Here is a 25,375-nt window from a genome sequence, read left to right on the forward strand (position 1 = left end):
TGGTGCCTCTTCCTACTTCTCCGCCATCTTGACTCCCCCCAAGATTGCATTTTTTTGATGGCTGCATATTATTCCATTGTGTGTGTGTATGTATGTATGTGTATATATATATATAACACATCTTCTTTATCTAGTCATCTGTTGATGGACATCTAGGTTCTTTCCATAATTTGGCTATTGTGGACATTGCTGCTATAAACTTTTGGGTGCACATGCCCCTTCAGATCACTACATTTGTATATTTAGGATAAATACCCAATAGTGCCATTGCTGGGGCATAGGGTAGCTCTATTTTTTAACTTTTTTGAGGAAATTCCATTCTATTTTCCAGAGTGGTTGCACCAGCTTGCATTCCCACCAATAGTGTAGGAGGGTTCCCCTTTCTCCGCATCCTCCCCAACATCTGTCATTTCCTGACTTGTTAATTTTAGCCGTTCTGACTGGTGTGAGGTTGTATCTCATTGTGGTTTTGATTGGTATTTCCCTGATGCCATGTGATGTGGAGCACTTTTTCATGTGTCTGTTATCCATCTGGATGTCTTCTTTGCATAAATGTCTGTTCATATCCTCTGCCCATTTCTTGATTCAATTATTTGTTCTTCAGGTGTTGAGTTTGCTGAGCCCTTTATAGATTTTGTATACTAGCTTTTTGTCTGATATGTCTTCTCCCATTCTGCCAGTTGTCTTTTGGTTTTGTCAACTGTTTCCATTGCTGTGCAAAAGGATTTGATCTAGATGAAGTCCTAATAGTTCATTTTTGCCCTTTCTTCCCTTGCCTTTGGCAATGTTCCCAGGAAGAAGTTGCTGTGGCTGAGGTCGAAGAGGTTGCTGCCTGTACTCTCCTCAGAGATTTTGATGGATTCCTTTCTCACATTGAGATCCTTCATCCATGTTGAGTCTATTTTCATGTGTGATGTAAGGAAATGGTCCAGTTTCATTTTTCTGCATGGAGCCATCCAATTTTCCCAACAGCAGTTTTTGAAGAGACTGTCTTTTATCCATTGGATGTTCTTTCCTGCTTTGTTGAAGATTAGTTGACCATAGAGTTGAGGGTCTATTTCTTGTATCTCTATTCTGTTCCATTGATCTATGTGTCTGTTTTGTGCCAGTAGCTTACTGTCTTGGTGATGATAGCTTTGTAATAGAGCTTGAAGTCTGGAATTGTGATTCCACCAACTTTGGCTTGCTTTTTCAATATTCCTCTGGCTAGTTGAGGTCTTTTCTGGTTCTGTATAAATTTTAGGATTAGTTGTTCCATATATTTGAACAAAATGGATGAGATTTTGATAGGGATTGCATTAAACGTGTAGATCGCTTTATGTAGCATAGACATTTTCACAATATTTGTTCTTCCAATCCATGAGCATGTGACATTTTTCCATTTCTTTGTCTCAATTTCTTTCATGAACACTTTATAGTTTTCTGAGTATAGATTCTTTGCCTCTTTGGTTAGGTTTATTCCTGGGTATCCTATGGTTTTGGGTGCCACTGTAAATGGGATTGCCTCCTTAATTTCTCTTTCTTCTGTCCTGTTGTTGGTGTAAAGACATGCAACTGATTTCTGTGCATTGATTTTATATCCTGACACTTAACTGAATTCTTGTACAAGTTCTTGCAGATTTGGAGTGGTGCCTTTTGGGATTTCCACATATAGTATCATATCATCTGCGAAGAGTGATAGTCAACTTCTTCTTTGTGATTTGGATGCTTTTAATTACTTTTTTTCTTTTCTTTTCTTTTCTTTTCTTTTCTTTTCTTTTCTTTTCTTTTCTTTTCTTTTCTTTTTTTTGCCTGATTGTTAAGGCTAGGACTTCTAGTACTATGTTGAATAGCAGTGGTGATAATGGACATCCCTGCCATGTTCCTGAACTTAGCGGAAAAGCTCTCAGTTTTTCTCCATTGAGAATGATAGTCTCACGGTGGATTTTTCATAGATGGCTTTGATGCTATTGAAGTATGTGCCCTCTATCCCTACACTTTGAAGAATTTTGATCAGGAAAAAATGCTGTACTTTGTCAAATGCTTTTCCAGCATCTATTGAGAGTAACATATGGTTCTTGTTCTTTGTTTTATTAATGTACCATATCACATTGATTGATTTGTGAATGTCGAACCAACCTTGCAGCCCTGGAATAAATCCCACTTGGTCATGGTGAATAGTCCTTTTAATATACTGTTGGATCCTATTGGCTAGTATTTTGGTGAGAATTTTTGCATCTGTGCTCATCAAGGATATTGGTCTGTAGTTCTCTTTTGTGATGGGATCTTTGTCTGGTTTTTGGATCAAGGTAATGCTGGCCTCATAAAATGAGTTTGGAAGTTTTCCTTCCATTTCTATTTTTTGGAACAGTTTCAGGAGAATAGGAATTAATTCTTCTTTAAATGTTTGGTAGAATTCTGCTGGGAAGCTGTCTAGCCCTGGGCTCTTGTTTGTTGGGAGATTTTTGATGAGTGCTTCAATCTCCTTACTGGTTATGGTTCTGTTCAGGTTTTCTGTTTCTTCCTGGTTCAGTTGTGGTAGTTTATATGTCTCGAAGAATGCATCGATTTCTTCCAGATTGCCAAACTTGCTGGCATATAGTTGTTCATAATATGGTCTTATAATTGTTTGTATTTCTTTGCGGTTGTGATATCTCCTCTTTCATTCATGGTTTTATTTATTTGGGTTCTTTCTCTTTTCTTTCTGATAAGTCTGGCCAGAGGTTTATCAATCTTATTCTTTTTTTAAAAGCTTTTATTTATTTTTTTGACAGACAGAGATCACAAAGTAGCCAGAGAGGTAGGCAGAGAGAGAAAAGGGAAGCAGGCTCCCTGCTGAGCAGAGAGCCCGATGCGGGGCTTGATCCCAGGACTCTGGGATCATGACCTGAGCTGAAAGCAGAAGCTTTAACCCACTGAGCCACCCAGGTGCCCCAATCTTATTAATTCTTTCAAGGAACCATCTCCTAGTTTCATTGTTTTGTTCTTTGTTTGTTTGTTTGTTTGTTTCTATTTTATTGACTTATGCTCTGATATTTATTATTTCTCTTCTCCTGTTGGGATTAGGCTTTCTTTGTTGTTCTATCCCCAGCTTCCTTAGGTGTAGAGTTGGGTTGTGTATTTGAGACCTTTCTTGTATCTTGAGAAAGGCTTGTATTGCTCTATATTTTCCTCTCAGGACTGCCTTTGCTGTGTCCCACAGATTTCGAAGTGTTGTGTTTTCATTATCATTTGTTTCCATGGATTTTTTCATTTCTTCTTTAATTTCTGTTTGACCCATTCATTCTTTAGAAAGATGCTCTTTTGCCTCCATGCATTTGGGTTCTTTCCAAATTTCCTCTTGTGATTGAGTTCTAGCTTCAGAGCATTGTGGTCTGAAAATATGCAGGGAATGATCCCAGTCTTTTGATACCGGTTGAGACCTGATTTATGACCCAGGCTGTGATCTATTCTGGAGAATGTTCCATGTGCACTGGAGAAGAATGTGTATTCTGTTGCTTTGGGATGGAATGTTCTGAATATATCTGTGATGTCCATCTGTTCCAGTTTGTCATTTAAGGCCTTTATTTCCTTGTTGATCTTTTGCATGGATGATCTATCCATTTCAGTGAGGAGAGTATTAAAGTCCCCTACTATTATTGTATTATTGTTGATGTGTTTCTTTGATTTTGCTATTAATTGGGTTATATAGTTGACTGCTCCCATGTTAGGGGCATAGATTTTTTTAAAATTGTTAGATATTCAGAGTCCCTGGGTGGCTCAGTGGGTTAAGCCTCTGCCTTTGGCTGAAGTCATGGTCTCAGAGTCCTGAGATCCAGCCCAACACCAGGCTCTCTCCTCAGCAGGGAGCCTGCTTTCCCCTCTCTCTCTCTGCCTGCCTCTCTGCCTACTTCTGATTTCTCTGTCACTAAATTAAAAAAAATAATTTCTAAAATTGTTAGATCTTCCTGTTGGACAGCCCCTTTGAGTATGTTATGTTGTCCTTCCTCATCTCTTATTATACTCTTTAGCTTAAAATCTAATGGATCTGATATAAGGATTGCCACCCCAGCTTTCCTTTGATGTCCCTTAGCATGGTAAATTGTTTTGCACGCCTCACTTTTGTTTTTTAAATTGTAGTATAATCAACATACAGTTTTGTATTAATTTCAGGTATACAATACGATGATTCAACGATTTTACATATTCCTCAGTCTTACAACAGTAAGTATATTCTTAATCCCCTTCATTTCACCCACTCTCTTCCATCTATCTTCTAGCAGTCATCAATTTGTTCTCTGTATTTAAGGGTTTGTTTTGTTTTGTTTCTGTTTTTGTTTTTGGTCATTTGTCCCTTTTTTTCTTTGCTCATTTGTTTTGATTAATAGATTCCACATATAAATGAAATCACATGGTGTTCATCTTTCTCTGATTCAGAAATACACACACATCACTTCTACTTCATCCATTATCTCTTGATGGGCTCTTGGGTTGCTTCCACATCTTGGTTATTGTAAATAATGCCGCAATAAACATAGAAGAATATATATCTTTTCGATTCAGGGTTTCATATTATTTTTATTTTTTTAGTTTCTTTTCAGCGTAACAGTATTCATTGCTTTTGAACCACACCCAGTGCTCCATGCAATACGTGTCCTCCCGATTACCCACCACCTGGTTCCTGAACCTCCCACCCCAGGCCCTTCAAAACCCTCAGGTTGTTTTTCAGAGTCCATAGTCTCTCATGGTTCATCTCCCCTTCCAGTTTCCCTCAACTCCCTTCTCCTCTCCATCTCCCCATGTCCTCCATGTTCTTTGTTATGCTCCACAAATAAGAGAAACCATATGATGGTTTCTGCTTGACTTATTTCACTCAGCATAATCTCTTCCAGTCCCATCCATGTTGCTACAAAAGGTGGGTATTCATCCTTTCTGATGGAGGCATAATACTCCATCATGTATATGGACCACATCTTCCTTATCCATTCGTCTGTTGAAGGGCATCTTGGTTCTTTCCACAGTTTGGCGACCGTGGCCATTGCTGCAATAAACAATGGGGTACAGATGGCCCTTCTTTTCACTACATCTGCATCTTTGGGGTAAATACCCAGCAGTGCAATTGCAGGGTCATAGGGAAGCTCTATTTTTAATTTCTTGAGGCATCTCCACACTGTTCTCCAAAGTGGCTGTACCAACTTGCATTCCCACCAAGAGTGGAAGAGGGTTCCCCTTTCTCCACAACCTCTCCCACACACGTTGTTTCCTGTCTTGCTAATTTTGGCCATTCTAACTGGTGTCAGGTGGTATCTCAATGTGGTTTTAATTTGAATCTCCCTGAAGGCTAGTGATGATGAACATTTTTTCATGTGTCTGATAGCCATTTGTATGTCTTCGTTGGAGAAGTGTCTGTTCATATCTTCTGCTCATTTTTTGATATGATTCTCTGTTTTGTGTGTGTTGAGTTTGAGGAGTTCTTTATAGATCCTGGATATCAACCTTTTGTCTGTACTGTCATTTGCAAATATCTTCTCCCATTCCATGGGTTGCCTCTTTGTTTTGTTGACTGTTTCCTTTGCTGTGCAGAAGCTTTTGATCTTGATGAAGTCCCAAAAGTTCATTTTCTCTTTTATTTCCTTGGCCTTTGGAGATATATCTTGAAAGAAGTTGCTGTGGCTGATATCGAAGTGGTTACTGCCTATGTTCTCCTCTAGTATTCTGATGGATTCCTGTCTCACGTTGAGGTCTTTTATCCATTTCGAGTTTATCTTTGTGTATGGTGTAAGAGAATGGTTGAATTTCATTCTTCTACAAATGGATGTCCAGTTTTCCCAGCACCATTTATTGAAGAGACTGTCTATTTTCCATTGTATATATATTTTTTGTTTTGTCGACGATTATTTGACCATAGGGTTGAGGGTCCATATCTGGGCTCTCCACTCTGTTCCACTGGTCTATGTGTCTGTTTATATGCCAGTACCATGGTGTCTTGGTGATCACAGCTTTGTAGTCCAACTTGAAATCAGGTAACGTGATGCCCCAAGTTTTGTTTTTGTTTTTCAACATTTCCTTAGCAATTCGGGGTCTCTACTGATTCCATAAAAATTTTAGGATTATTTGCTCCAGTTCTTTGAAAGTACCAGTGGAATTTTTATTGGAATGGCGTTAAAAATGCTGGACTTTGTCAAATGCTTTTTCTGCATCAATTGAGAGGACCATGTGGTTCATCTCTGTTCTCTTATAGATTTGTTTTATTAGATTGACGTGTGAATGTTGAACCATCCTTGTAACCCAGGGATGAATCCCACTGGGTCATGGTGTATAATGTTCTTAATGTGTTGCTGGATCCTGTTTGCTAGGATCTTGTTGACAATCTTAGCATCCATATTCATCAGTGATATTGGTCTGAAATTCTCCTTTTTGGTAGGTTCTTTGCCTGGTTTGGGGATCAGGGTAATGCTGGCTTCATAAGAAGAGTCTGGAAGTTTTCCTTCCACTTCAATTTTTTGAAACAGCTTCAGGAAAATTGGTGTTATTTCTCCTTTGAAAGTTTCATAGAATTCCCCAGGGAATCCATCAGGTCTTGGGCTCTTGTTTTTTGGGAGGTTTTTGATCAGTGCTTCGATCTTTTTACTAGATATCAGTCTATTCAGACTGTCAATTTCTTCCTGGTCCAATTTGGGGAGTTTATAGTTTTCCAGGAATGCATGTATTTCATCTAGGTTGCTTAGCTTATTGGCATATAACTGTTGGTAATAATTTCTGATGATTGTTTCTATTTCCTTGGTGTTAGTTGTGATCTCTCCCTTTTCATTCATAATTTTATTAATTTGGGCTTTCTCTCTTTTCTTTTGGACTAGTGTGGCCAATGGTTTATCGATCTTATTGATTCTTTCAAAAAACCAGCTTCTAGTTTCATTGATACGTTCTACTGTATCTCTCGTTTCCACCTCATTGATCTCTGCTCTAATCTTGATTATTTCCCTTCTTGCCTGTGGAGTTGGTTTGATTTGTTGTTGATTCTCCAGTTCTTGAAGGTGTAGAGACAGCTGGTGTATTCTGGATTTTTCAATTTTTTTGAGGGAGGCTTGGATGGCTATGTATTTCCCCCTTAGAACCGCCTTTGCTGTATCCCATAGGTTTTGGACCGAAGTGTCTTCATTCTCCTTGGTTTCCATGAATTGTTTAAGTTCATCTTTGATCTCCTGGTTGATCCAAGCATTCTGAAGCAAGGTGGTCTTTCGCTTCCAGGTGTTTGAGTTCCTTCCGAACTTTTCCTTGTGATTGAGTTCCAGTTTCAAAGCATTGTGATCTGAGAATATGCAGGGAATAATGTCAGTCTTTTGGTATCGGTTGACTCCTGCTTTCTGACCCAGTATGTGGTCTATTCTGGAGAAGGTTCCATGTGCACGTGAGAAGAATGAGTATTCTGTTGTTTTAGGGTGGAATGTTCTGTATATGTCTATGAGGTCCATCTGGTCCAATGTTTCATTCAATGCTCTTATTTCTTTATTAATTTTCCGCTTCGATGATCTGTCTATTTCTGAGAGAGGCGTATTAAGATCCCCTACTATTATTGTATTCATATCAATATGACTCTTTATCTTGAGTAATAGTTTTCTTATGTAATTGGGTGCTCCCATATTGGGGGCATAGATATTCACAATTGTTAGATCATCTTGGCGGATAGTCCCTTTAAGAATGATGTAGTGTCCTTCTGTATCTCTGACTACAGTCTTTAGTTTAAAATCTAATTTATCTGATATGAGAATCGCTACCCCGGCCTTCTTTTGAGGCCCATTGGCATGAACGATGCTTCTCCATCCTGATCCAAGCATTCTGAAGCAAGGTGGTCTTTCGCTTCCAGGTGTTTGAGTTCCTTCCGAACTTTTCCTTGTGATTGAGTTCCAGCTTCAAAGCATTGTGATCTGAGAATATGCAGGGAATAATGTCAGTCTTTTGGTATCGGTTGAGTCCTGCTTTGTGACCCAGTATGTGGTCTATTCTGGAGAAGGTTCCTTGTGCACTTGAGAAGAATGAGTATTCTGTTGTTTTAGGGTGGAATGTTCTGTATATATCTATGAGGTTCATCTGGTCCAATGTTTCATTCAATGCTGTTTTCTGCTTCGATGAACTGTCTATTACTGAGAGAAGCATGTTAAGATCTCCTACTATTAATGTATTCATTTCAAGATGAATCTTTATCTTGATTAACTGTTTTATTATGTAATTGGCTGTCCCGTGATGTGGGTGTAGATATTTACAATTGTTAGATCATCTTGGTGGATAGTCCCTTTAAGAATTATGTAGTGTCCTTCTGTATCTCTGACTACAGTCTTTAGTTTAAAATCTAATTTATCTGATATGAGAATCGCTACCCCGGCCTTCATTTGAGGCCCATTGGCATGAAAGATGCTTCTCCATCCCTTCACTTTCAGTCTGGGTGTATCTTTAGGTTCAAAATGCGTCTCTAGTTGACAACATATGAATGGGTCCTGTCATTTTATCCAATCTACAACCCTGTGTCATTTTATGGGCGCATTTAGGCCATTCACACAGAGTGATTTTTGATAGATACCTTTTTATTGACATCGTGTTACCTTTGAAGTCTTTCTGTCTGTAGATGGTCTCTATATTTCTGTTCAATGATATTCTTAGAATTTTTTTTCTTTTCTAGAACCCCCCCTTAATATTTCCTGCAGTGTCGGCTTGGTGGTTGCATAGTCTTTTAAGCCTTGCCGGGCATGGAAACTCTTTATCTCTCCATCCATTTTGAATGTCAGCCTTGCTGGATAAAGTAATCTTGGCAGCATGTTCTTCTCATTTAGTGTCCTGAATATATTCTGCAGCCTTTCCTGGCTTTCCAGGTCTCTGTGGACAGGTCTGACATTATTCTAATGGGCTTTCCTCTGTATGTAAGGAGCTTCTTTGTCCTAGCTGCTTTCAAGAGGGTCTGCCTACAATTATAATTCTTCATTCTTACTATGAGGTGTCGCAAGGACTTTCAAGAATCTATAATCTTGGGGGGAAACTGTTCTGCCTCTAGTACATGAACGCTGTTTCCATTCGTGAGATTGGGAAAATTTTCATAGACAACTTCTTCCACTATATCTTCTAGACTTCTTTCTTTCTCCTCTCCTTCAGGGATTCCAATAATTTTGATGTTGCAACATTTCATGGCATCATTTATTTCCCTGATTCTGTTTTCGTGACTTCTGAGCTGTTTGTTCCAGGCTTCCTCCTGATCCTTTCTCTCTATCTGTTTGTCCTCCAGATCACTAATTCTATCTTCTGTCTCAGTTACCTTAGCTTTTAGAGAATTTTGATTAGATTGGAACTCTCTGAGAGCATTGTGAACATCATCCCTGGTGGCTTTCAGTTCTGCCCTAATCAATTCTGTTTGGTCATCCATGGCTTTCTCCAACCTAGCTATTGCCTGGATAATTATTAGCCTGAATTCCTTTTCTGACATATTGTCTATGCCGATAGCCATTAGCTCTGTTGCAGAAGGCCCATCCTCTGTATTTTTCTTCTGTTGGGTATTCCTCCTCCTAGTCATTTTGGTGAGAGATGACTGAACGGATGTAGCTGGATGTATCAACTGTGGTGCACTCAAGGTGCACTCTGGAACGCTTCTGAGCAATCAGGATTCCCCACCCAAATGAGAGAAAAAAAAAAAAGAAAAATAAAGAAAAATAAAAAGAGAGAGAGAGACAGGAAAAAAAAGGGAAGATAAAAGAGAAGGCTCAGCCCAACTGGTCCCCAAGGTCAGATTCATGAGGTATACAAACAAAAACAGACAAACAAAAAGACTGATAAAATTATATGACAAGAGAAAGAAAACATTTACATATAAAAGCAAGAAAATGAAATTCCCTCGACAAAAAGAACGCCACGTATAAGATTTATATACTATCAGGACAAACACAAATACACAGAAAGAGTTGCGGAAGGAAAAGATGGGAGAGTGGTTATAAATTCTCAGTGTGGGTGAGGAAGGTTATTTTGATTCTTCCTGGATGTATCTTGATGTCTTTGTTAAAGGACTCAACTTTCCTAAGATAAAGGGGATTAAAATTGGTTTACCTATAGGGGTAGCATTGATTGGGGAAAGGGGATTACCTTGAAGTTTAAGTCTATATGTATATTAGAAAATACAAATTAAAAAAGAATAAACTAGACTAAACCAAACTAAAATTAAAAAAAAAATTAAAAGTAGAAAAGCAAATGAAAAACATGGGTGTATGTATCAAAAAGTCAGGTCAGAAGGTTATTAAGGAATTTGATGTACTGGACATCTCAGTGTGATGGTAAATAGGTTAAAAAATTATCTATCTGTATATAAAAAAATGAACCAAAATAGTGGGAACTAGTTAAAAATAAAAGTTGTATCTATGAAGTAGTGGTGGTTGTTCTCTTGTTGTCTTTTTTTTTTTTTTTTTTTTCTTTCCTGGTTGGTTTTCTGGGGGAGGGGTCTGCCACGTCGGTTTTCAGTCAATGACATTCCCTGAGTTAAGCCTTCTCGCGCCCCTCAAGGGGGTGGGCTCTGGGGAAACCAGTTTTTTCAGGCTTTTGTTCTCTGGAGGTTTTTATGTTTGTTCATCTGTTTTCTCTCACTTGACAGCGTTTGGTGGTTCTTGGAGGTTTAGAGGATTGCAAACTGCACCACGACCTCCCTCTCAGAGAGAAGCCTCAGAATGCTCTGCAGAGCTGCTGGCAGAGTAGGTTCTGAGTCACAGTCCCTGGGGATGCAGGATTTCCTCCTTGTACCCAAATCCACGGCAGCTGTGGCTGTTTGGGCAGCTCCAGACCACCAGAGAGGTTCCAAGCAGCGATCACACACTGAGATTTTCCTGCTGGCCTGGGCTGGGAGTGCCTCATTTTTCTGGGTCCGAGAGTTCCTGGCTAGCGCCTGTGAGCACCTCTCCCAGGGGAGGGTGTGGGGCGCACCCATCTCAGGAACACTGTCTGGCGAGGCTCCCAGCCCCTCATGGGAGCCGGACCCCACGCGTTCTCAGGTGCGCTGATGGCTCAGGGACCAATATGCTCTGTCGCACTCTCTCTGGCTCAGTGCCAGGGGAGGCTGTCCTGGGTCTGGGGTCTTAAGCCCCTGTCCCTAACCCCCTGATTCCCACAATTTCCCCCCACGATCTTTTGCTCTTTTTTTTTTTTTTTTTTTGAGTGCTTTCAACCAGACTCCAAGTTAATGCTGGTCCCCAGATGCAGGGCACTCTCGTATTGGGGTATTACTTTCCAATCAGTCACCTCTGGTGGCTCCCTCCCCCTTTTGTTTATCTTCTGATATCAGTCTGGCGCTCCCAGTCCACTTTACCTGCCCACTGGCGTCTTCTGCTCCTGTAGAGATCCAGACGTGTATAATTCTGATCTCAGGCTGATTTCATGGGTGGTTGGAATTCTTTGGTAGGTAATCAGCTCACTTTAGGGTACAGGTTGAAATGGCGCCTCCTCCTACTTCCCTGCCATCTTGACTTCTCCACCCCCTCTCTTTAAATCTGGAGGAGACTTTGGGTATAAAATGACTTTCTTGTAGACAGCATATTGATGGGTTTGGGTTTTTTTTTTTTTAATCCATTCTGATACCCCATGTCTTTTGATTGGGGGTATTTAGCCCATTTACATTCAGGGTAACTGTTGAGAGATATGAATTTAGTGTCATTGTAATGCCTGTAAGGTGACTATTACTGCATATTGTCTCTGTTCCTTTCTGATCTACTAATTTTAGGGTCTCTCTTTGCTTAGAGGACCCCTTTCAGTATTTCTTGTGGAACTGGCTTGTTGTTGACAAATTCTTTTAGTTTTTGTTTGTTAGTTTAGTTTTTTCTCTCCTCCTATTTTCAATGATAGCCTAGCTGGATATGGTATTCTTGGCTGCATGTTTTTCTCATTTAGTGCTCTGAATATATCACGCCAGTTCTTTCTGGCCTGCCAGGTCTCTGTGGATAAGTCAGCTGCCAATCTAATATTTTTACCATTATAAGTTCAGACTTCTTGTCCTGGACTGCCTTCAGGATTTTCTTTTTGTCACTAAGACTTATAAATTTTACTATTAGATGATGGTCTGTGGACCTACTGTTATTGATTTTGAGAGGGGTTCTCTGTGCCTCTTGGAAATTTGATTTTGATGCTTGTTGCTTTTGCCATATTAGGGAAATTCTCTACAATATTTCTCTCCGATATACCTTCTGCTACTCTCTCTCACTTTCTTCTTCTTCTGGAATCCAAATTATTCTAACGTTGTTTCATCTTATGGTATCACTTATCTCTTGAATTCTCCCCTCGTGGTCCAGTAGTTGTTTCTCTCTCTCTTTGCTCAGCTTCTTTATTTTCTGTCATTTGGTCTTTTATATCACTAATTCTCTCTTCTGCATCATTTATCCTTAGCAGTAAGAGCCTCACTTTTTATTGCACCTCATTAATAGCTTTTTCGATTTCAGCTTGCTTAGATTTTAGTTCTTTTATCTCTCCAGAATGGGTTTGATTTCTCCAGACACGGTTTCTCTATTATCTAGCACCTTGAGAATTGTCATTCTGAAGTCGAAATCTGACATATTGCCTATGTCTGTACTGATTAGATCCCTAGCCTTTGGTACTGCCTCTTGTTCTTGTGTGTGTGTGTGTGTGTGTGTGTGTGTGTGTGTGTGTGTGGTGAGGTTGTCTGCCTTGTTTTTTTTTTCCTAGATAAGAATATATGAAGGAGAGAGTAAAACATTAAAAAGGTGGCAAAGACCCTAGGGAAATATGCTTTAACTAAATCAGAAGAGACCCCAAATTGTGGGGGGAAGAAAGGGGGTAAAAAGAAGTTCAGGGGAAAAAAAGAAAAATATAAAAAAAAAGGAAAATATATATATTACACTGGTGAAGAGAACAGAGTCACAGAGTCACCCACTTAATTCTGGGAGTATTGTGGTCTCTTAGAAGAAACTACCTTCCAAAATTTTATAGAATTATATATATATAATTATTAATTATTATAGAATTATATATAATTATATATATTATAGAATTATTAATTATATACATATATATATTTATATACATATGCATACACAAACAAAATACACAAAATAAGTGTAAACATGAAGAAGGGATGGAATATGACTAAAAAGATGAAATTAAAAAGAAAATTTCTAAAATAGGAGTGGATAAGATAAGTTGGTTTGAAGTATAAAGAAAAAGAAAGTGGAGAGAATTTTCTCAGGCTGGAGACTAGAACAAATCCCTGTGCCTGATTATGGTATATTTTGATCTATTAGAAGAAGTTGTATCCCAGATTTTTTTTTAGAAGAGAAAACCTTGTGTGTATAAAAAAGTCAAGTTAGATACAATGAAAGGTAAAATATGCTTATATTAATGAAGGTTCAAAAATATTTTTATGAAATGTAATGTTAAGATAAACTAGATAAAAATGATAAAAGAGGAAAGATTAAAAATTTTAAAAAATTTTAGCATAAGAAAAAAATAAAATAAAAAAATAATTAACTTTGCAAGACTAAAGAATCAGGGGGAGAAATCCATGAATTCCATGTTTTGCTTTCTCCTCCTCTGGAATTCCACTGTTCTGCTTGGTAAGCAAACTTGGTCTTGGCTGGATTTCTTGCTGATCTTCTGGGGGGGGGGGGTCCTGTTGTAGTGATTCTCGATTGTCTTTGTCCAAGGCAGAATTTCACCGCCCTTACCAGGGGCTGGGCTAAGTAATCCACTTGGGTTCACTTTCAGGAGCTTTTGTTCCCTGAATGCTTTCTATAGAGTTCTGGAGGATGGGAATGAAATGGCTGTCTCCCAATCTCTGGCTTGGAGCAGCTGAGAGCTTGGGGCCCCACTCCTCAGTGCGCCCTCGGAGGAAAGCGCTCGATCACTCCTGTCTCCCTGGCCTCTGGCCATGCTCCGAGCTCACCCAGCCTGTGGCCAAGCTTCTCTCTCTCTGGCACACAGCCCTGTCAGGAGTCTCCAAACCCAGCAGATCCCTGCACTCTTCCAGGGGGGTCTTCCCAGATCTTGTGGGGTCCCCACTCAAAGAGCAGTGTCCTGACTGTCCCATGGATCACAGTTTAAGGTAACCCCGAGTTAAGAACTCACTCCTTGGCTCCATTTCTGTAACTGGCTTCACCGCTCTAACACCTGTGAGCTCTGTGACACTCGGACACTCCTGATCCTTCTGTGATCCCGCAGGACCTGAGAACATGCTGTCCCAGCATGGGCTTCACCCCGACTTAGGCTCTGGAGTGATGTCCCTCAGTGGAGCAGACATTAAAAGTTCTGATTTTGTGCTCCATTGCCCAGCTGCTTGCTGGGAGCCGGCCCCTCCCCCCACGGTCTCTCTTCCTGTGTATTCACTTCTCCACAGGTCCTGCCTTTCAGAAAGTGGTTGATTTTCTGCTTCTAGAATTGCTGCTCTTCTTCTCTTCGATCTCCTGTTGGATTTGTAGGTGTTTGGAATGGTTTGATAAACTAGCTCATCTCCTGCTACCTAATGTCATCTCAGCCTGCTACTCCTCTGCCATCTTGACTCCTCCTCCTGCATTCATTTGTAGAAAATCTAGCACCTGGTCCTAAATTAAGGAGTACATCTTACCTAATATTAAACCTAATAGTGGCATTTTGTGTAATGGGGGAAGAGGTGAGGTCATGAGCACGTTTTCACAGGCTTCTCACCTATGAAACTTCATCTCTCTCCAGCCTTTGTACATCGTCCTTCTATGCAAGTTGTATTTACTATCTAGAGAGTTTCCATGATTCTTGATTTCTCCAACGTTATCATTCAAAGATAATTTTTTGAATTTATAAAAGGTCCTATGATACTTACTTATGGCCTTCATTTTTCTAATGTTGATGTGTTACCAGGATTCGCCACTGAAATGTTAATACTGTTCTGATGTTAAAAAAAAGAAAAGAAAAAAAGAAAGAAAAAGGAAATATATCCAAAGCAGATGACATTGTGATTGAAATGCACAGCTGCAAAGACATCTGCTTGAGTAAATTTAGAAAAATGATTAGGTTTTTTCCCCTTAAAGCATTTCTTTGTTATCAAGCATCCATCAGACATATCAAAATGGCTAGTATATTTTTGAAAACTTTTTCAAGTCTGTCCTAAAGTGAAATTCTCATATAAAATGATTTATAATCAAGTTTAACATATTAAATCTCCTCACTTAACAGATATTTGGAAAGAAAAGACTATTAGGAAATCTTTCTGGAGGAGAAAAATATGTTTTTGGTGTCTACAGTAATATAGCATCTGGAAAATGAGGACATTGGGTTTCTTGTTTCTTAGATGTTGAGTTTGGCATTTCATCCTTAGGGAGGGGCATCCTTTTTTTCTTATGAATTTTAGATAGATGCAGATTCTCAGGAGCACAGCATACATATTGAGTGAATTCAAAATTTTACGGTAAGAGTTGATATAAAAATTTAATTTTTTAGATCATAGCTGTCTTTTTTTAAGAAAATAAGTATGCAAAGATCAATAAAAATAGACTATGTCACAGAAGTTCACTGGGGCTGGCTCTCTATGGCAATATCCAAGTGAAGATCCACAGTGTGTCTAGCATACAAAAAGATCTTACTTCTGAGGACAGGCACAATGAGCTTATCTGATAGGAAAATTTGCATCAAAAGTTGAATTTTTGCACATATTAAAATTAATAGAATAATCATGAGAACTAGGACTGATGTGCAGGCACAAGATAATTTAGTCAACCTGAAGAAACCCCAAATCCTTCTGAACTGAAAAACTCTGATGAGTGACAATTAGAAAGTAAAATACCTTAACTTTTAGACTATCTGGAAACTAAGAATTGGCAGTTCTAAACATACAGAAACATTCCAGTATGGATGTTCAAAAGGTAAACAAATGATCTCTGATAGCAGAGACAGAATTTGGGGGCAAGAAATGGTTAAAATTAGATGGGGGAAGATCTACCAGGCATTCTCCTTTGTGTCTGGTAGCAACACCCATGTAAGAGGAGTTGAAGGGAATCACAGTGGATAGGTGGGGCAGATTATGATTTCATAAACAGTGAATAAGCTCTTTAAGAAGACAGGGAGGTCTCTTTATATTTTAGAAAGATTTTGAGGGAAGAAGGGTAGAATTTTAACATTTGGATTCATAACACATTAGTTAAATTGAAAACATTGTACTAAACAACATTCCTGAAAAATGCTCATGGAGATATTAATGAACAAATGATTTTGTTTATTCCACAAATAGTGATTGACTGCTGACCCTGAGCCTGTGCTGGGTATAAGCCCAAGAATGAGGAATGGTAGAATCGTTTGATAAGTATTTAACATCAATAATGGCAGGAGTTGCAGTTTTCACATGGCCCTCGATACAAAAATTTTCTGCAAAATAGAAAAGAATGGGAAGTAGAAAACTATGTGGTCATCACAGTTTAATGGTATGACTTGTTCAGTAAATATGTTTGGTTTGATTTTGTGTAAATTGTATCCAATTTGTGTAAATTGGATACAATTTACACAAAACAAAACAAAAATCTGAAATTCTCCTGCAGACAACATCAAGAGTTGCTAAGTGTTTCTCTCATTCTTTGGGACCTTTTGGTCTCTCATTTCCCGCACTCAGTCCTGGTTTCTTGGGCTCTGTCTTCTGGAACACGTGAATTCAATTTTCTGTCATCAGGAAAACATGATCCTTTCTGGTATGTGACCTATGGATGGAATTATAAAGCTCTAAAGCCCTGCACTCTTCCCTGGTTAGAATCTTGAAACACATACCCAGTTCATATCAGGTTCCCCATTTGTTACTGAGAAAGGGTCTTAAACACCTGGGGCTCTCACATTATCTTCTTTTTAAAAAGTGCCCACCCAGGGGGGCCTGGGTGACTCAGCCCATTAAGCATGTGCCTTCAGCTCAAGTCCTGATCCCAGGGTCCTTGGATGATAATTGGCCTAGAGACAAGATGGGGCTCCCTGCTCAGTAGGGAGACTGATTCTCCTTCTCCCTCTGTCCCTACCCCTCTCCCTCCACCCATCCTCTCCCCCTGCTCTCACTCTCTCTTTCAAATAAATAAGCTAAAAACAAAAAAAAAAAAAAAAGCAAACAAACAAAAACCCAACTCTGCCCCAAATCATCAAAGGTACATGCTATGTTTTCTACTGGAAACACCCACCTAGGACATCACAAAGCATTCTTTTGAGTATCATTATGGGTTCCTGAATGTTTGTTTATTCAAAGTCTTATAATCCATATCAGTCATTCTGATCTTGCTAGACAGTCACACTGGGTTGTCTCCAGCATCTGGTGGTATTCATTTTCCAGGGCTGCTACAACAAAGTACCACAAACGAGGTGGCTTAAAATAACAGACATTTATTTTCTGATTTCTTAAGTTTGTAAGTCTAAAATCAAGGTGTTGGTGCTCCCTCTGGACAACTCCCTGACAGAATCCTCCCTTGTTTCTTCTAGCTTCTGGTGGCTCCAGGGATCACTTGGCTTATGGCTACATGACTCCAATCTCTGCCTCTGTTTTTACATGGCCTTCTTTGTGTCTTCTCCTCTTCTGTCTCTTATAAATAGAAGACAGTCATTAGATTTAGGGACCACCCAGATCATCAAAGATGATTTACCTCGAGATCCTTAATTACATCTATAAAAATCATTTTTCTAAGAAATAGTCACAATTCCATGTTCCTCAGGTCGGATGTGGACATTTCTATCATCCAGGCATGCAAACACATTTCTTCTAGTTGTTAGAGCCTTTCTGTTTTTAGAGTTGTCAAAATAGCATAGATAGAAATAGCTCTTATTCCATTTTCTGTAATAAACTTTTAGCGAGTGCTTCTGGAGGTCAAATATTATGCTAGTTATGAGAATACAAAGTTATGTCACATCTCTTGGGTTTCCTCCCAAGTTACAGGTTCCCTTGAGTGAGAAAAATGGTGCTCCAAGTGGACGGAAAGCCCATGATTTTAAAGAGCCAGCTTAAGTACTCGCTCAAATGTCCATATTTGGAGCGTCAGAGAATCCAGAGAATCGAGAGGCCAGTAAATATTCCTACAGATCTCTTGTAAGAAATCTCCAGGCCATTTTCCATTTCAAAGTCTTGCTCCAGGTTTCAGGCACCTAATCTGCAAAAGCATACCAGCCTGAGAGTCAGGTCCCTCAAGTTCTATTTCTGGTTCTGCTACTGGATTGCTGTGGGACCTTGCACAACACAGCGAAGGTGGGTGCGCTTCCTACAAAGCAAGAGACAAGAGTCCGAGGAGTCCTCTGAGCAAGGCTACCTCATACCCCAGTGAAGCTGGATCCCAGGAACCAAGAGTACCCGCTGGACTCCTCACGCAGAGTCTAAGGATGATCTTCCCGCTGCCAAAGCCACTGATGTTCATGTGAAGCTGGAGCTTCATTTTAGTTTGGTCAAAGGGACTCGGACTCCCTCCTTTGTGTGAATCTAGAAGTCAAAGGAAAAATAGTTTGCATTTTAAAGCCTTGACTTTTTCTTACTGAGATGTTCTTGTGGTTCACGTTGCACTAGAGGAAAATGGGCTGGTGGTCCAGAGCAAGGAGTGAAGCATTGGGAGCTCTGGGCCTCTTCCTGGAGGGGGCAGGCGGATGCTGTCCAGCAGCTTGGGGACTCTGGAAAGACCCCGCACCTCGCCTCCTGAAAAACTACATTTCCCGAGAGGCCTTGCCGCCCACAGCGGGGGGAGGAGCAAGAAGGAGCTCAGAGCCAACTCGCGAACTAGCGCCCTCCGTTGGCAGGTTCGTGTGGGCTGCGCTCGCGCGGCGTCCGAAGGGCTGACTCCCATCTCCCGCAGTGCGGCGGCGACGATTCCGCGCGGACACAGCTTTTTTGCGCCAACTTTCGCAGTACCCGCCCGCCTCTCCTCCCTGGAGCCACCGCTGAGGCGGCTGAGGCGGCTGCGGCGGCTGCGGCGGCTGCGGCGGCTGCGGCGGCTGCGGCGGCTGCGGCGCAGGCAAAGGCCGCGGTCGACCGCCGGCGGTTGGCGAGGGGTCCGCGCGACAGGGGACCCGGATCCTATGTGGTTATTGGCAGGGCGCAGGCGCCCCTGCCCCGGCAGCTGGCGGTTTCCCGTAGCGGCGGAATGTTCTTTGGAAGGAGCCACGGAGTTGCGAAGAAGTCCACTCAGAAGGTGCTGGACCCCGAGAAGGACGGGCTGACGCGCTTGAAGCACCTGCGGGCGCTGCTGGGTGAGGCCCGCTCTGGGACCCCGGGTTCGGGGGTTTCTGCCCTGACGTGGGCCGGGGGAGGGTGGGGGCTGGGATGCCCATCGCATGGGGTGGGGGGGGGGGGTGCTGTGAGATCTTCCTTTCCGGGGCCCAGCACTGTTCCCGACAGCGGGCAGTCTGGACCTCGGACTCTGCCCTGCCGCCCAGAGCGTAAACTCACCCCGGATTTGAGCCCGGTCTCCTCAAGGCCGGCGGAGCCGCCACTTTCCCCTCCCTGGCAAATCCTGCACTCCAGGTGCTACACAGAGACACGCGCGCGCACACGCACACACACACACGCACACACACGCACACACACTCACACACAACATAAACTGACACCTCCCCCTCTCGCTTTTTAATTTTTATTTCTGACTGTGACACCCGAAGTAGCGTTCCCAGCCCAGACTTAACTGAACTGTCCTCTCAGTTCAGTGGGCTCCCTCCCCTTAAATTTTATTTTTACTTTAGAGTCGGAGTCTTCAGAGAGACGGAGCCTCCCAGCGCTCCCAGTGTAAATTTAATTGAGCTGTCATCTATCTTCCCGCGCTCCTCATTTTTATTTTAATTTTGGGTCTCGCCGCTTGGGCTTCCTTGTGTGGTTGGTGTGAAGGGGGCTCCTCCTGTTTGTGGAGGGAGGGGTGGCTTTCCTGGGTTCAGGGAGGCTGCTGCTGCTTTCTTGCCAGGATGACAGTGATAGTTCTTTGCCGCCTTTGGTTTTTAGGGACTGCTGGCTGGAGGTTCTGTGGAGCCCAGGGGGCCTGCGGGGACCTGGGATGAAGCTCATCCTGGTGGCTGTGAAGTGTCCCCAAGGCTTCCTGTCCCCTGCTGCATGTGATCTCTGGCTGCTTTGCTAGGCTGTGTTCTGTTTTCCATTTTCTTCCCTACTTAGTCTTAACTTTGGTTTAGGACCAAACACCTGTGCTACCTGTGCTGTCCCTAGTGTTTCTGGAGGCTGAGTAAAGGACACCCTGTTTCCTCTGGATGTCTTTTTTATTCGTAAAATGAGGTAGAAAACACACTTGAGGAAATAGGACATAAAATAATTCATTTTATATGTGAGAATTTTAAATAAAGATCTTGTTAATGAGATTAAAAGTTGCTAATTATTTCTATTTATACCCTGTGAAGTACCTCTGAGGAAACACACACACACACACACATACACACACACACCCCTGGTTCCCAAGTGAGGTTATTTACAATCTCGGATTCCTTGAGGTTTACACTATCTCGTTCAGTTTGGGATGAATGTAAATTAATTACTTACTGTTAGGAGAGATTAGTTTTCAAGAGTTGTGAAAGTGAAGTGTGGTGTCCTTGGTAAACTGACCTGTCTCCTCCCTGTAGTAAAATCTCATGCTCACACAGGTTGCCTTGTGCAGAGTTCTTCTAGTGACGATAAATGGTACTGCAGGGACACTTGATAAAGGAACAGATTTGATACTCTGGGGACTGTTTCTGTGGTAGGGAATTTGAACTTTTGTTCTGTCCAAGTCTGCAGGAATATGTTGGCCCCATTTTGTAAAGCCGGAATCAATTAAACCTAGATGAGTTTGGTTTCTTAGAGATGCATAGTACATTGTTACCATTCTGAGAAAGTAGTTCATTTTCAATTCTGTGTAATTGTGGTTTCACTTTAAGGTGCAGTATTTTATTTTGAGGAACTTTCTTTTTTCATTTCATTGAGTTCATGATGCTACTTAAAAAAAACAAACAAAAAAAAGGCCTCTTGACCTGAAAGACAAGAATTAGCCAAGAGCAAGAAAACTATTTGAAGGAAATGAATGGACATTATTGTTGTATTTGTATTTGCATATTTCTTGTAATACTCTTGATTTTCACATATTTTGTCTTCAAGCAGTAATAAAGATGTTCTTTTTTACAAAGATGATACCACTGACCTGGATTTCCAGTCGTTGGCAACATCACTTTGGCTGGTTGCTTAGCCTGTCTTTGAACCTCAGTTTCTTTACTCTGTCAGATGGATATGGTCGTGTCTACTTTGTAAAATTTGTTGTGAGTATAAGGTATAAATGACTTCAGCTTGCAGCAGGCATGTAATAGTTTCCTCTCCTATTACTGGCCCTCCATCATGAACAGACTAGGAAAAGTACTTTGATAGGTACTTTCCCACACCACCCTTGGTATTTGGATAGTTGCTGTAAAGTTGTTCTCTCTTTCTAAAAAATTAGTCTGTGTTAAAGACAACACAACTGCGAGACACCCAACGAACTGTGGAAAGTAGAGTAGTTCTCATTCCGGTTAGAACTTGTTTAGCTACTTTAATCTGACTGTGTATTGGCCAGATATCATTAACCTTATTTTACAAGGGTGGAGACTGAGGACCAGATAGACCTTACAAGGGGCCAAGCCATGGATCTATATGCACATGGCCTATATGCGTTGCGTTAGTTACAGGTAGACCAAAGAGCCATTAGGTCCCCTGACTTCCAGTTCTCCCTGCATTGTTGAAATCATCAATGGGAGAGTAAATGAGTCAACAAACAAAACAGAAACCAAAAAAATTCTGTGTGTTGCTGTCTTATTCCAGCAAAGATGTCATGTTTAATTAAAGGTTGAGTCCCTACTACAAATCCCCATCTATAAATGGTATTGATGTAGCAAGAAGAATGATGTACTATGAAGCATATAGTATGGTATGTAATTAGATAGTGGCTTCTATGTTGGACTCCATTTTAGGATTCCAAAGGGTCAGAAAAGATCATGAAGGGTAGCACAAACAGAAGGGCCTTTTGAGGAAGGTTTTCCTCATGCTGATCCCTGAAGGGTGGCTAGACTACTGAGCCACATGTGTAACTTCAAATTTTTTAGTAGCCACATTTAAGAAAGTAAGAAGAAAGAGGTGACATTAATTTTAATAATGCATTTTATTGAATCCCACAGCTCTAGTCTGTATTATATCAACAGGTAACCAATATAAAATATTACTATTTTTTGCGTTCTGTTTTTCATATCAAGTCTTTGAAATCCAGTGTGTGTTGGACACTTCTAGCACGTCTCATTTTACACTAGCTGCATTTTAAGGGCTCAGTAGCTTTATGTGGCTAGTGGCTGCATACGGGACAGAGCAAGGTTAGCATTTGGGAAGTGCAGCAGGAAGGCAGTTCCAAGCAAGGGGAGATGGAAGCTGGTCGTGGAAATACACATGGCAATGGTATAGAAAGGTGAGGTACACCAGCCTGCTCCTTCCTCCTGTCCAGTAGGGGAGTCCCAGGGTAACATTGGTCATGAGAAAGAGTGGTAGAGTTCTTGCCCTGAGGGTGTTCACAGTGTCAGATGTGTGACTGGAGTGCTATGTAGGCCAGGGGTAGGGACAGGACAGTGAGTTGGACTGGGGGATCTTGCTAGGGGGAGAGGAGTGGCAGCCTGACTGGCAGAAGCTGAGGCAGTTTGGGGGCCAGATCACAAAAGGTCCTGTTTGTCTGAGTTGGAAGCTCCTATCTTACTTTGCAGGTGAGAGGGCCCTCTTGAAGAACTCTTAGCAGGTCAAATGATAAGATTTGCAAGCTGCCTGGCTGTCAGCAGGGCCAGGAAAATGGATTGGGGGTAGGTGGTGATGGGATGGGTGACACTGCTGGCAGAGAAAGAAGAGACAAATGACAAGGGTCTGAAATAAGATACTCCGGGAACGGAGAGGAGGGTGGGATTTCAAAGGGCCAAGGCAGTGGGAACTAGTGATTGTCTCAGTGAAGTAATGAAACAAGTTTATTGAAGCTAGGCGAGGAGTGATCAGTCTGAAGCAGAAGAGATCTGGGAGAAGGGGCCTCAGTCAAGGCAAATTGAGTGACATCAGGGCTTGGTCCCAATATTTGGAACCAGAGTGGAGAGGAGTCTCTCACAAATGCTCTCTACATATTGATGGAGTAAAGTGGACCATTTTAGTCTATTTCCTTTTAAGCATTTGTTACTTTAGGTAGGGACAAATTCACTTACAATTTTTTGAAGAGATTTTATTTATTGGGGCGCCTGGGTGACTCAGTGGATTGGGCCGCCGCTGCCTTCGGCTCAGATCATGATCTCAGGTCCTGGGATCGAGCCCTGTATTGGGCTCTCTGCTCAGCGGGGAGCTTGCATCCCTTCCTCTCTCTGTCTGCCTCTCTGCCTACTTGTGATCTCTCTGGATCACAAGTAGGCAGAGAGGCAGACAGAGAGATCACAAGTAGGCAGAGAGGCAGGCAGAGAGAGAGGGGGAGGCAGGCTCCCCGCCCAGCAGAGAGCCCAATGCAGGGCTGGATCTCAGGACCCTGGGATCATGACCTGAACTGAAGGAAGAGGCTTTAACCCGCTGAGCCATCCAGGAGCCCCTCACTTACAATTTTAAATGTTGCCATTTAAAGTTATTTTATGAGTCGCATTTTCCTCTCATTTTTATTAACTACAAACATTTGTTGAAACTGTGTGCTGTAAGTTAGCTTACCATTTCCTGGATGGCTGAATTGTTTCCTTCCTTTCTCTCTTTCTTTCTTTTTTTCTCTGATCTTGGTAATACTGCTCTAAGCATCTTGGGAAACAGCTTTTTCTCTAATTTGTGTCATTTCCTTAGGACAGATTCCACTGAAGTCAAACTGCTGGATTTGAACATGTTTATGACTCAGTTGACTGCTCTCATTTCCTAAATGTTGCTCCCAGTGAGCCTGCTAGCAGCAAGGATTGAGACTACCATGTGCACTGTAGTCCGACTAGCAATAGACACATTGGTGTAATTTGATCATTTGAGGTAGGCATCTTGGAGAATGGGAGTGCCAGGAGGAGGGCCAGAGGAGTTAGGAGGAGATCCTGGCTAATGATAAGGAAAGACAAATTTAGTGTTAGGGGCACTGATTTTGCGAAAAGGGCAAGATCCAAGTGGAGATGTCTAGGAGGTTGTTGGACGGGGGGTCTGGACCATAATAGTAGGGTAGAAAGCTATGGTATGGTTGTTTATTTTCATCCTGGTTCGATCACATCTTCTCGCAACCTCTGATGCAGACAGTGTTCCTACCCTCCACTGAGAGGGTGCAGAAACTGAGGCTCATGAGCTTAACTGCTTGTCTGTCAGCACCCAGTCGGTTAGCGGCAGAGCTGGGATTCCTGATTCTAAAGGCCGTGCTGTACCTCTGCTGGTTATCTGACCCAAAAGCATATTTATATATCAGAAAATATATTTACCCACCACACTGGATATTAATGTAGAAACAAAAGCCCTAGGGTTTTTGCATGTCTCCCAAAAATATCGCTTGGACTTGTGCTGTTCTCTTCCTAGCCTATTTTACTAGATTCTTCTAGGGAGACTTGATGCTATACTTGATTTCAGGATGGCAGAAGATAAAAAGACTCCCTTTGTGTTTTCCTGTTCATTGGCCTCTCTGGGCCTTGGGCAGGCTGAGCAGGTGGTAAAATATTCTCATGGCTGTTAGTGCCAAAGGACACTCTACAACTAGAGCAAAGTCTGAGGTGTAATTTCAGGCTCTTCAGGACATCTTTGTTTTGTCTCTCTCATTTAGCCTTGTTTGAAGCAAAGTCACCTTGTCATAATGCTCACTTTCGTAATTTTTCATCAGTTACTAACATTTTATATTTGTAACCTCAGGAACGTGAGGTGAACTTTGGACACAGATGTATGTATCAGAAATACACTACTCCCTGCCTCTCGGGCTCAGGGATGTCTGGACTTCTGATGAGGGAAGTGTGAACTGAGGATAAAAGTCCAATGGAGCTCAGATGTGTAGTTTGGGACAACTGAAAAAGGCTGACTTCCTCCTTTTATTCTGAGAAAAGAGTTAATTGATAGGTCCAGAATATTTTGATGTAAGCCTTTTTTTTTTTTTTTTTTAAAGATTTTATTTATTTATTTGACAGAGAGAGATCACAAGTAGGCAGAGAGGCAGGCAGAGAGAGAGAGAGGGAAGCAGGCTCACTGCTGAGCAGAGAGCCCGATGTGGGACTCGATCCCAGAACCCTGAGATCACGACCTGAGCCGAAGGCAGCGGCTGATGTAAGCCTTTTTTTTAACTTGTATTTTGATTTTGTGTGTGTGTGTGTGTGTGTGTGTGTTTAAAGATTGTATTTGTTCATTTGGCAGACAGAGATCACTAGTAGGCAGAGAGGCAGGCAGAGAGAGAGGAAGAGAAGCAGGCTCCCTGCTGAGCAGAGAGCCAGATGTGGGTTCAATCCCAAAACTCTGAGTTCATGACCGGAGCTGAAGGCA

At 41.5% G+C, this 25,375-nt stretch overlaps 1 protein-coding gene across 1 annotated transcript in view; it reads left to right on the top strand.

Annotated features, from left to right (window-relative positions):
- Positions 1-25,083, top strand: part of LOC123925695 — a 168,825-nt gene extending 143,742 nt beyond the window's left edge. The window contains exons 3-4 of the mRNA XM_045979049.1: positions 18,697-19,146; positions 25,027-25,083. Of these exons, the coding sequence (XP_045835005.1) occupies positions 18,697-19,146; positions 25,027-25,043 (467 nt within the window). The 3' untranslated portion in view covers positions 25,044-25,083. The remainder of the gene's footprint in view (positions 1-18,696; positions 19,147-25,026) is intronic.
- Positions 25,084-25,375: the final 292 nt, after the last annotated feature.

Source organism: Meles meles, chromosome 15, assembly GCF_922984935.1.
Source record: "Meles meles chromosome 15, mMelMel3.1 paternal haplotype, whole genome shotgun sequence".
NCBI classification, from domain to species: Eukaryota; Metazoa; Chordata; class Mammalia; order Carnivora; family Mustelidae; genus Meles; species Meles meles.